At 42.2% G+C, this 12,488-nt stretch overlaps 1 protein-coding gene across 1 annotated transcript in view; it reads right to left on the bottom strand.

Annotated features, from left to right (window-relative positions):
- The window catches only part of LOC106007908 (uncharacterized), a 70,507-nt gene that overhangs the window by 17,194 nt on the left and 40,825 nt on the right, over positions 1–12,488 (bottom strand). The window contains exons 2-3 of the mRNA XM_087210776.1: positions 1,020–1,146; positions 759–819 (exon numbers count right to left, since the gene is read on the bottom strand). Coding sequence (XP_087066902.1) covers positions 759–819; positions 1,020–1,146 — 188 coding nt within the window. The remainder of the gene's footprint in view (positions 1–758; positions 820–1,019; positions 1,147–12,488) is intronic.

The following is a 12,488-nucleotide window of genomic DNA, read 5'->3' as shown; positions in this document are numbered from 1 at the left end:
CCTTTTGTGGAATCTCTATGTACACTTCCTTAGATCTTATACCGCACTGAGAGTCACACCAATAATAGCTATGATCAAAACAGCGGCATTCACGTGGATTTTGTGTACATCCACAACATTAGCAATTTTTCAAATACGAATGTGTATATCACGTTCAACTCCATAGAGTATTACTCATATCATTTGTTTGATATGAAACTCATCATTTAAAAACACACACGCACACACACACTCACACATGTATACAATTAAAACTTAGCTCTCAGTGTATCCACAAAATTAGTTTTCTGTACTCCTGTACACAAGGCCAGAATGCAATTTCATTCAACATACCTGTAATTTTGAGCATGGAACATAATTTGCTTGTTCTTTGTGTTTCTGGAGACAGCCTCTCACTCTGCAGTTGAGGCTGCCCTGAAACTCACTATGTGGCCAGGGCTGGCTGCTAACTTGCCACAACTTTCCTGCCTCAGCCTCCCAAGTGCTGGGGTTACAGGTGGGCACACACTGTGCCTGGTGGTTGGCTCTGTTACATTACATCAAACATGTCATGTTTGTCACAATATCAGTAGCACCTACATTTCAGATACAGAAATATTTCAAATACTCAATTGTCAGATCAGAGATATTCAATGTGGGTAAATCCTTTGAGAAATTTTGTGAGATGAAAAAATTTGACCATGGCCTTGTTTATATACTTTGCTTGGTTTTAGTATTTCTGCCACTGGAGGAAAATTATTTTTCTGAGTGCAAATTACCTTAGACTTTTACTCCAAGTTTTGTACTCATCTTCAATTTGCTGGTCACCTGAGCTTCTCCCTAAAGTGCAGCAACAGAAATGTAATGAGGACTTACTGCGTTATATGAAAATTGGTAGTTTCCAGTTAGAGTCACAGTAAAATGTGACCATGCCTGGAAGATGCATCACCATGCTTCCACCTTCCGATTAAGGAAACTGCACTGGTGAGCACCAACCAAGGCTCTCTGACTGCAGAGATGAGGAAATGGTATCTCCTTACCGATGGCAGCCAGGTTCCTAAGGGTTTCCCACATCACATCTCTGTAGAGCTTCTTTTGGGATGGATCCAGCAAAGCCCACTCCATCCTGGTGAAGTTCACAGCCACATCCTCGAAGGTCACTGCCTCCTAAAGCATCAGACGTGTTTCCAGGAAGAAGCGTGAGATTCACAACATGAACCATCTCATCTCATACAAAGCTGATATGAGGCTGAGTTTTCCACATTTACTTCATGTCTCAGTCATCAAACACTTATCCTCCATCCACATGCACACCTCACACATGAACGTTGCTGTTACACTGGAATTCACTGTTAAAGCAACAGTGCAATGGGAACACTGCTTCTCCTGCTGATTACACCTGGGTTTGCTTGTACACTGCTACTAAAGCATGGTTCACAGAGGGACCCCACCAAGTCAGAATCCAAGTGAAGAAAGTATGGTAGATGAGTGTCTGAAGAATTACACTGTTAAATTATACAAAATATCTTTTTTTCCGAACTCATTATTTAGGGAGGTGATTCCTTGCTTCTCTGATTCTATTTACACAGCATTTTGAAACTTCAACCTGCTTTCATAGACAAAGCCTGCATTGAACGTGAGCCAAAATTTATCAATGATAATTTGGAAAGCTAATGAAAAATCAGTTTTTGTTGGAAAATCACAGAGAAATTAGATGAAGGGCTACATACGATCCCATGGTTCAGTGACTTGAAATGTGCCATAAGAGGAGAAATTAGGGGAGGGATGTGATAAAAATAGATACTAAATGCACTCATTACCAATATTTTGCACACTTAACAGGCACTAATAATGAAAGGAGAAACTGAAGAAAATTTTTTTTCAATTAAACCCTCAAATGTGACAGCATCTTTAAGGTAGAGTTTCAAAACCCACTATTTAGGGCACTGTTTTATTAGTAGAGAGAATAACAACAAAAAGGGAAGAAGAGTTTCCAATGGGCTTGCATGTAAAAAGAATGTCTTAATTACATTTTTCTCATTGCTCATAGAAAATACCCAACACCCAAAATTACTTTCACTGTTTCTACAGGTTTCAGTGCATAATGGGCTGGCTCCAAGGCAGAGTGACATGGCAGAGGGGCATCGCAGAGGAGAAACAGTCCATGGCAGGCAGAAGGCAGCAAAAGCAGCAAGGAGGAAGCAACAAATGACAACAAAAACTCTCTCTCTGCCCCTTATATTTTCTCCACTCTACCCAGGTAGCACTCACACCCTTAATCCTAGCATCACACCATGCATCAATCCCAGTATCACACATTCTAGATCCAGCTGTCTCTGAAGAGCCCCACCTCTGACTGCATGAGGCTTTACAGGGCCATCTAGATACAAGATATCACAGAATACTGATGCTTATAGAGCTCTCATGGCACAAATGACAATCTGTGTGATACAGGAGGTAGGGAGAAGCAGGGGCTTTATTCTTCATACACCTTCCATATTAATTAAATTACATCTTGAAAGGGGAAAGATCAATTGAATATTTTTGGAAGTGAAAAAATGTATTTCCCCAGAGGAAAATCATGAAGCTGTCAGAATTAGAGGGAGATATTGAAACTTATGTAAATCATGGGAGGTAAAAGACATGAGAAATGTTTAAAATATTTGCAGTGCATGCAATAAAAAGAGTTTGTGGTGGGCCAAGGATTTAGCTCAGTGCTTTTGCCACCTGCCTCTCAAGCACAAGATCCCCAGTTCGATTCCCGGTAACAAAAAAAAAAGAATTTGTGTACCAAGTAAGAAATGCACACATAAGAAATGAGAGTAAAACATATAAACCTGAAGAGAAAACACCAAATAAAAGCAAGATCCATGCCCTTGTCTGAGGAAACAGGCAAAGGAAGCATAATTCTGGAAAGACAGAACTAGTAGGTAGACTCACGACAAAAGGAAGGACCAAGTGCTGCACTCCACAGGCATGTTCTCTACTCTGGTGTGTGCCAAACTCTACAGACCCGAGCTTTTATTCCAGTACCAGAAACCACACGGTGCCACTGTTTCTGAGCATAAATGTGTCTCTTTTCACACCTATAAAAACTAACCTTGATCCCCGGTACCAAAAACAACCCAAAACAACAACAAAAAAAACTAACCTTGAAAAAACTTCAACCTCGTGGAGAAGAAACCACTTTGCCCCATGACACAGGCATGACCACATACGAAACATACTGTGACTAAGAAACTTCATGGAATGCTTTTCTGTGCAGTTCCTATTGGACTCACTCACTTAACATTTCAAGGTGGTAAAGCAAACAAATACTGCACAGTCACAATTACTCATGGTAAATTTACACAAAACAGCAAAATAAGTAGGACAGTGGCTACCCACGGGGCAGACAAGGGTGAGTCTAACAGGGTTCATGTGGGTACTCTTAACCCTGAAAAGGCCCAGCTGTAACACATTCTGAGGGTTCCTAGGAAATTTGTATTGTTAAATTTCACCTATAGGCTTTGTTTTTAATACTGGAGTTCCAACTCAGCACCTCATGCTGCCTGGCAGGTGCTGTGGTCCTGAGCTACATCCTCAGCCCCTCACCAAAAGCATGTTTGAGAATAAAATTAATTGCAAAACATATAAACAATAAATTGCCATGTGCAAAGAAAACACCCAGCAAGCAGACACCCAGCAAGCAGTTCACAGACTGCATGCTGGCCATCAGGAGGAGGGTGGGTTAGAACATCAGAGAAAGACAAGGCAGACATTCAAGCTACTTCGTGCATATGCATCCTACCTGTGGTGCAAACGCCTATGCTCTCCTTGAGAGAAGTGGCTTTCATGTTCACCTTTGTGGAGCTTACAGTACAGAAAACCAAGAGGAATGTTGTTCTCACAGCAGACACTCAGGTGAATTAGAGCAGGTTGTATGTTGAAAAAGGGAAGAAAGGAGCCTGATCTGAGGGTTATTGGGGTAATGGGACACAGAGTGGAAACACTCTTGCAGGCAGAGTTTGGGGCTCTCAAAGCGTCTGTCAGGTCCACAGGTGTGCACACCTAGGCTTTTGATCACATTGTCCTCAACTGGGACATGAACGGAATGAGTGTTGAGGGATAAATGTTGCCACTAAAAAATCAAATGGTGAAGTCATGCACTTCCACTTTCCACTTCACCTAGTAAGAAAAGGAAGGGATTTTTCTTCTCTTTTCTTTCTACTGGGCCATATTCTACAGATTATGACCTGAGAGCTTCTAAGCCTCTCTAAACTTCAGAAAGAAGGAATGAGAAAATGGAAGAAGAAACTGAAGAACAGAAAAGGTGGGGAGAAAGTGCCAGAAGGAGAAAGGACAGATGGATGAAAGAGAAGAAAGAAATATGGAGGCTGTGGTGTGGTTATTAACTACAGCTCTAGCCAGAAATGCTCTGACTTAAGTTTCAGGGGCTAAGCCTTTTGCATGTTGTTCTGATTCCTATTCCCGAGGTTGAAGATGAGGGCTTTATGACTACAGTGTGCAGGACTTTCCAAGGAGCCTCTCTTGTTTTCAAAAGTAAATGTGGGGCCGGGGATTTAGCTCAATGGTTCCGCTGCCTGCCTCCCAAGCGCGAGGACCTGAGTTTGATCCCTGGTACCAAAAACCCCCCAAAACCAAAAACCAAAAACAAGTGAATGTGAAAGGAAGAGCGAGAGCACTTTCACATCTACAGTAAGTAAAGCAGACCCAAGGGGAGGACACCTCTGTGCCTCAGCACAGTGGCTCCTGCAGTCGACAGCCTCAACAGACACAGGAGAACACAGCGCAACTAAATAGTCAATGAGATCTCACACAGAGAACACAGTCTCCTCTCCCTGCAACTTAACATGAATTGCAAAATGCGCCAGGCAGTCTTGAGTTAACATTTAGACTCACACAAGACAAGGTGCAAAATTACTACTGTCACTAAAATGCTATCCCTGAACACATCTGTGAGTTTCTTTCTCGTCACTGAGCCACAATACGCAACACCCACAATTGAAAGGAGGAAAGGTTGCTTTGGGTTCACAGGTCATAGAGGTATCAGCCCCTAGCTGGCTGGCTGCAAGGCAGGGTGGCTTGACAGAGGGAGGGGCTTGGCAGGCAGGAAGCTGGGAGCCATCAAGTGAGGAGCAGTGATACATACGGATACAGATACACACACACCTGCTAGGCCACACCCACAGTGACCCACCTCTTCACACCAGGCTTTTCCTGCCAACACCAGACCCAGCCATTACCCCATTGCAGGACTAATCCAGTGTCACACCCAGGAGCCAGTCACCTCCCCAAAGCCCGCCTGCCCTGTGAGGGCCTGATGCTTTGGGAGAACATCTGGATTGAAACTGTAACACAAGCCCAGGACAAAGTCCCTAAGTAGTCACAGTCACAGGGGCCACTGCACATATCGCAGCCCAGGACATGAAAAGGTGCCAGTCACCTGATCCCACAACCACGAAGAAGGCTGAGTGTAGCAAACGCTGAAGAGCATGTGAAGGGCTGAGCCACACCTGTGACGCAGCAGCAGGGCACAGCTGGTCGGTAAGCTTTGATTATCACACAGAACATCATTCAGAGGGGGAAAGCAGACAATAGCTTCACGGATGTGGGGAGCAGCATGCACTCCAGACAGCACCCTCCCCTCAGTGGCAGATCCCCCAGCAGTGTGAACAGCGCATCAGCCTGCCTCGCAGGCACAAGGTCCTCAGTTCGATCTCTGGTACCAAAAAAACAAAAACAAAAACAAAAGAAGTGCTGACTGCAAGAAGGGGCAGCATCAGGAGTCACGGGAGACAGGGAAGTGTGATCAGGGTGTGACACACCTCGTGGTGCTCATGTTCTGTAAAGCTGCACTCGAACTGGCTTGCTTCATACAATGTTTTCCCCGAGTCAGTCTGTTCTCAATAATTCAGCATGTATGGATTTACATTTATGTCATATTTATATGACTGTTACTCACTCCAGACGTCAAACTTCCTTTTGTAGAGGAAATGCACAGAGCTGGGAATGGTCCTACACATTTGCAGACACAGCGGCTAAAATGCCTAAAGTGGCCCAGGGATGTGCTCAGTGGTGCCACTGCCTGCCTGGCAAGTGCAAGGTCCTGAGTTCGATCCCTGGTTCCACACAAATAATAATAATAATAAGTAAATAAATAAAATAAAATAAAATGCCTAAAGCAAGAGAATCACAATTTCAATGTCAAAATCAGCAACTCAGCAAGAGTTCATTTTGCTGGGTGACCAGTATAAAATTAAAATTTCTCGGGAATTCAAGTACTAAAAAGCATAATGTCCTAGAGTTGTATGTTGAAACACTTAAATCATTACTACATAAGTAGATGACTGATGTTGCAAATTTCAATAGATTTCAGAAATGCAATTTAGGAATTATTTCTTCTAATGTGCTTACTATTCGGACACTACATGTTGGATACACCTCAAATGTTCCCAAAATAGGGAACAAGTAGGCAACCCACAGTAAATTCTGTTAGGACATATGAAATCTTTGTATGCTTTGGGACAAAATATAAATGTTGTATTTGTAAGTTTAAGTAATACATTGACTGTAATAAAGAAATATTAGAAATTACAGGGAAGGAAGAGCTTTCCAAATCCTATGTCTTTGTCAAGAAGTGTGAGCAGCAGGAATCCAGAACCTCAGTCATGCAAAGCACAGGCTCCACCACGGAGCTATTTTCTCACTCCACCCATTCGCTTGACACAGGGTATATTATTGAATCATCTATTATCTCTGCAGTAAATGAGGGAATAAATTTAGACATATTTAGAATTAGACAGTAACTTTTGTACAAAATATTAACATTTGAAAAACTATGTTTATTTAATACACAGCACATGAGCAATACGCTTAGCTTCATCAAAAATATACAACCAATATTCAAAGAAAACAGAATACCTTGCAAACGAGAAAACAAGGTAAACAGTTATAACAAGAAAGGCATAATGGCAAAACACAACATGAAAATGAAAAATAATTATTAATATCATGGATATTTAAATTCCTGGAAAAGGTCCCACTATGGGGCTCTGGCAGGCCATGAACTTCCAACCTTGCATCAGCTTCCAACTGCTGTGATGACAGGTGCATGCCTACTCCTGACTAAGCAATGATCTATTCAGAGAGACCTAAAAATGGAACGAAACCATAGTGTACTGAATTTTACCCTGCAGATGAATAAATGCTTAGAAATGTAGAAAGGCTCAAGTCAGGTACTACAAGGGGGAGTCTGGAAAATTGGAGGAACTATCAAACACCTAAGGTGTCAGTCTAAAACTTCCCTCCATAGGTTCACCTCAGAGAGAGTTTACAAGTGTCTCCATCAAAGTATAAACATATTGCTCAAGATGCAATTTTGCTCAGTATGCAATGTATATATGCCAATTGCCATGACTGTATTTAATGTCCATTACAAGCACATACTAATCAAAACTTATAATGAAAGTAAGATATACCCAGCTAGGCACGGTCTCGCATGTATCAGACAAAAGAGTTAAGAAAGCGCTACAGTACATTCTATCAGGTTTTTGCAATATTTACCTCGAACCAGATAAATGTGTTCAAGGAAAGAGAATGACAGGGACACTACACGTCAGCATGCAGACTTTCAAAATGGGATGAAGCATTACCTAGGCTAATACAAGGTGGTAACAGAGAACAGTTTCTCTTATTGGCATGTGGCTAATAACATGGGTGCCGAGCCTGTATGATGTCCCAGGGGTAATCCACAGTCACAGTCACACACACACACACACACACACACACACACACACACACACGTACATGCACACGCACACGTGCACAGCTGCATCATAGGAAAGTGGTGCTTATCTGAACAAGGATGAGGATATTTCAGCATCAGAAACCTATCGTAAAATGCACCACAAAAATCCACAAACAAACACCTCATCTCACCATCTGAATCTTGGCATAAGTATATCTTCTAAAATTCAATTTATAGTCACTGTTTCTTAAAGGCCTCTAAAGAAGAAAAAATAACATGAAACTTTGTAATGAGAGAAAACACATGGAGTACATGAGAAGCACATGGGTCTCTGAATGAAGCCATTGTCCAGATATTATTTTATTTTTATTTTTCATTTTATTGATTTTATTTTCAGTACCGGGAATTGAACTCAGGACCTTGTGCTTGCCAGGGGAGGGGTGGTGCCACTGAGCTACTACCCCGGCCCTACCTATTAGTTTAAAATGATAAACATGTCTGCTCACTGTCTCTACTATGCAGGCACATGAGACCAAATGCTGTATGTGGTGTATAAGGCAGTAACCAGAAATTAGTCACGTGGGCATTGAGGTGAAGGAGACAAAATCACTACCCATAAATGATGCAGGAATCAAAAGGTAGTATTTTAGAGAAATAACAAGGAGAACAATGCTGCCAGATTCAAAATCAACTGGAAAAAATCATAACGTTTCTCATACTTAACATTCACTAAAACAATGTCAACTGAATAAAACTAATTTATTCCCGATTAAAAAAAAATATGAAGAAATAGCTCTGAATCATTTAGATCTCAACATCAACACACACCAAACATGAAGAAACTTGCTTTTTTTTTTTTAAATCAGGCTAAGCATATCAATATTTATTGAAACACTAAAAAAAAAAATCCATTTTATTCCTGGTTAAATTAAATTAATTAAATTCCTGGCTAAAACTGACATGACACTACACAGTTCACTGCATTAAAAAATGTCAACATGGGGCTGGGGATTTAGCTCAGTGGTTTGCACAAGCGCAAGGACCTGAGTTCGATCCTCGGTACCAAAAAAACAAAAAAGTCCACACGCAACCAACTTCACACTAAACACTGCATGACTCAGGTCTGGGTCAGCTGCGGATCTGCGGCACTGCATGTGGATAATACTGACAGCACTGTTTGGAGTCTGTGTTTGTACTTCTTCGGCCTCCAGTATTTGTTATACAGTAGACTTGGGTCTATGGCAGAGCAGGCTCACTGTCACTGTCTTCCTTTCCCCTCAGAAAAAGGTTGAAATTACTTTAATATTTTTCCAGGCTACGTGTAAAAACTCGCTGTTTCCATCCCAAGTTTAGGAGACCCCTTGGCAACTAGAATGAACCTTGAGTCATTTTATCTCCTCAGTCTGTCTGTTCATTTTGCAGTTTAACATGGTACTTAAAACTGTGACTATATGATATCCCATCCAAAAATGTGTCCTACCTGATTTTAAAATGAATATAAAGTTTGAAGACTAAAAAGACACATGTACCCTAGTAACGCATGTGGCCACAAATTCTCATGAACAGCAATGCCAAACCCATATTTCAGCAACGGTAGCAGAAGGAAGATCTAGCTTGCTTTAGTTATGGAGGACTTGCTTTAAAATTTGCAGTCCCATTCCTGAATATTAATTAATGTTTATATATGATAGAAGAGGGATACTGCATGATTTTTTTTCAGTCATGAACACACGACACAATAACCCAAAGCATATTTATAAAGGCAAGCTGATGTATTCACAGACAGTTGTTATTCGGTGTTTGCAGCTCTACCACACAGACATTCAGAATCATGATTTAGTGGAGCCACTATGGGGCGTGTCTGACCACAGATCCTTAGCGTAGATCGGGGGATTGGGGGCAGAAGGTACTGTGGTTCTGGAAGAAGAGGGTACAGCTGTCTCGGGTACAGCTGACCCATTCTTGAGAACTGTCTCAGTTCGGCTCTGCCATGGAGGAATTCAGTAATCTTAAACCCTCAACTGAATAAGCCTCATTGATAACATATTAATTCCTAAATTTCTTCACAGCAGAGATCAGCTTAACTATGTAAGAATTAGTCTGTCCATTTTCATTCTGACAGTGTTAGAATCCATCTGTGAGTTCAGTTCCCTCCATTACAATCTCTTTTGTATGAATCCTTTGAGGGTGTGAAGCCTTTGATGCATTTGAATTTGCAATTAAAATACCCTGATTCATCATTTATTGGCTAATAAGAATTAGATCATTATTATTCTTTTTAAAATTCTATATTTTCAAACCGTGTTTTAAATTGCTGCTGTTTGAAGCAGTTCAGAGTCTGTCTTTTTCTCTTCCTGTTCACCCCCCACCCCATTCCAACCTTGTGTCTTCTGACAGCAGCACCTCTGGGGGTTTCAACTTCCACTCTCTCTCTTTTTTTCTTTCTTGGTACCGGGGATCAAACTCGGGGCCTTGCACTTGTGAGGCAGGCGCTGCACCAGTGAGCTACATCTCAGGTGCAACTTGTTTCTGTTCTCTTTGCATGCAACCTCTCGATGAGAGCCTTATTGTTGAGGTCATCCGCCTTTGGTGCTGGTACGAGAGGAATTTTTTAGCCTGCATGCTCATCAGGCAGACTTCAGGCAGTGGAAATAGCAGCTGCGCAAACGCCTCTGTTTGCTGTGGGTATCACACAGTGTGTAGTCCAGCAGGGCCACAGTGACTTCCTCCTGGGCAACTTCGAACAGTTGGAGGTTCTTGAGGTTTTTGACATCTCAACTAAAGAGTGCCAGGAACATCAGGCACACAAACTCTTCTTGGTCAAACTGCAGGGACCAAAAGGTTGCCACCAGCTCCTGCGACTCGTGATGTTCATGTGGGTGTTGTCAGCTTTAGATGCTGTTACAGTGATGTGGAGGGGAAGAATGGACAAGGCAGAGACTGATGGTCTCTAGGGCTTGGCCCTCCTGCTACACCACAGAGGTCACTGTGCCCGGAAGACGAACTGCTGAAGCCCAGCTGCCTGTCCCTCCCTATCTCCTGTGTCTTAAAGATAAACTGTAAAAGGAAAAACAATGTTATGGGCTGGGGATTTAGCTCAGCAGCACCGTGCCTGCCTTGTAAGCGCAAGGTCCTGAGTTCAATCTCCCGTACCAAAAGAAAAAAAAAAGAGCAATGTTACCTCCACTTCCCTACTCTGCTAAATTCTGCTTCTATAAAATTCTGCTTGGTCCCCCACCCAGGCTGAAGAACAGACAAATGTAAGAATAGCTTGCTTCCTTCCTTCCTCTTTTTTCCATGTTTGCCATGGATAATGAATACATTCATCGTTTATCTTGGGGAATGATCTACCCACCTACCTATGACATTTTAATCATCTTTACATCCCCTTTCCTCCCTCCTCTCTCTCACCATTCCTAGATCTCCTCCCCATCTCCACAAAGTTTACTTCCTCTTTCCCATCCTCTCTTTTCTTGTGCTATTTGTTCATTTATTTATTCATTTTTTTTGGTACCCAGGATCAAACTCTAAGACCTTGTGCTTGTGAGGCAGGCGCCAGAACCACTGAGCTAAATCCCTGGCCTGGCCCTGCATTTTTTAGTTTATGTGCTGCCGAAGTGAGCACAGGCCCTACATTTTTTATATAAAAGAAACTATGTTTAATTTCCTGTACCTGATTTATTTCACTTAGCATTGTGGTCTCTGGATACATCCATTGTCCCACAAATGACTGAAATTTATCATTCTTTATCCATTCATTTGTTGTTTGACATATCCAAGATTTAGCTATTGTGAGTTGTGCTGCTATAACCATGGTTGTGGCTGCTCATGATTCAGCACATCGAACAACTTGGTAGGATAAAGAAGAACATGCAGAGGCCCTAAACTCTGGACACTTACACAGGCTCGCCATGATGATCAGGACAAGCAATGGTGAAGAAGAGTTATATAGGTGTTCATCAGCAACCAGAAGCAGAAATGATCAAGAGTTACAAAACCCGAATTGGAGAAATCAAAATCTAGCTACTGACAGTTAATAAGAGAAATGAATTCTGCCAAAGAGAAATACAAAGAAGCTTTAGCTAAAGGGAAGGAAACAGAAAAGGCCAAGGAACGTGATGACAAAGCCACAGTGAAACTCCATGGGCTCCTCTTCATCCAAATCAGTGTTATGATGCCACACTTCCTCTGCTTCTGTGCTCCTTACAAAAAATGCAAGAATCGGGGCCGGGGATTTAGCTCAGTGGCTCCAGCACCGGCCTCATAAGCACAAGAACCCAAGTTCGATCCCCGGTACCAAAAAAAAAAAAAAGAGTAAATTGTACCAGACATTCTGGGGAGAACAGTGTAAGGGAAAGATGGGGGCTCTGGTGCCATCTTTGCACAGCTCTGACAGAATCAGCACTTCCTTGCTCGTGCTCTCGGGCACTCACTTCACTTCTCTGAGTCCCCTTTGGACTGTTGATGACAATGATACCTCTTGGTGGAGCCAGGCCGGGGGGAAAGACTTTAAAACATGCTACACAGACACCACGTGGCATCCGTGGTGCCCGGACTGGTCCCTTCTGCTCTGTGCATCTACCACTCTTTCTGGGGCCATGCCATACATGATGAAACATGTTCTTCACAACCTCAAAGAGAACATAGGGAAAGTTATCCCACATCTGGTAGAAAATCAGCTAAGTTTGAGGAAAATATCTGCTCTTTGGGCATCCTTGGGCCTGAGGGCCAGGGTATGTATAGATATCTATATCTATAG

This window comes from Heterocephalus glaber, unplaced genomic scaffold (genome assembly GCF_053883595.1).
Source record: "Heterocephalus glaber isolate CG9 unplaced genomic scaffold, H.glaber_assembly_v1.0 deba00001204, whole genome shotgun sequence".
Taxonomy (NCBI): Eukaryota; Metazoa; Chordata; class Mammalia; order Rodentia; family Bathyergidae; genus Heterocephalus; species Heterocephalus glaber.
Note: the sequence above shows the minus strand (reverse complement) of the source record. Positions and strands in the feature narration are given on the sequence as shown.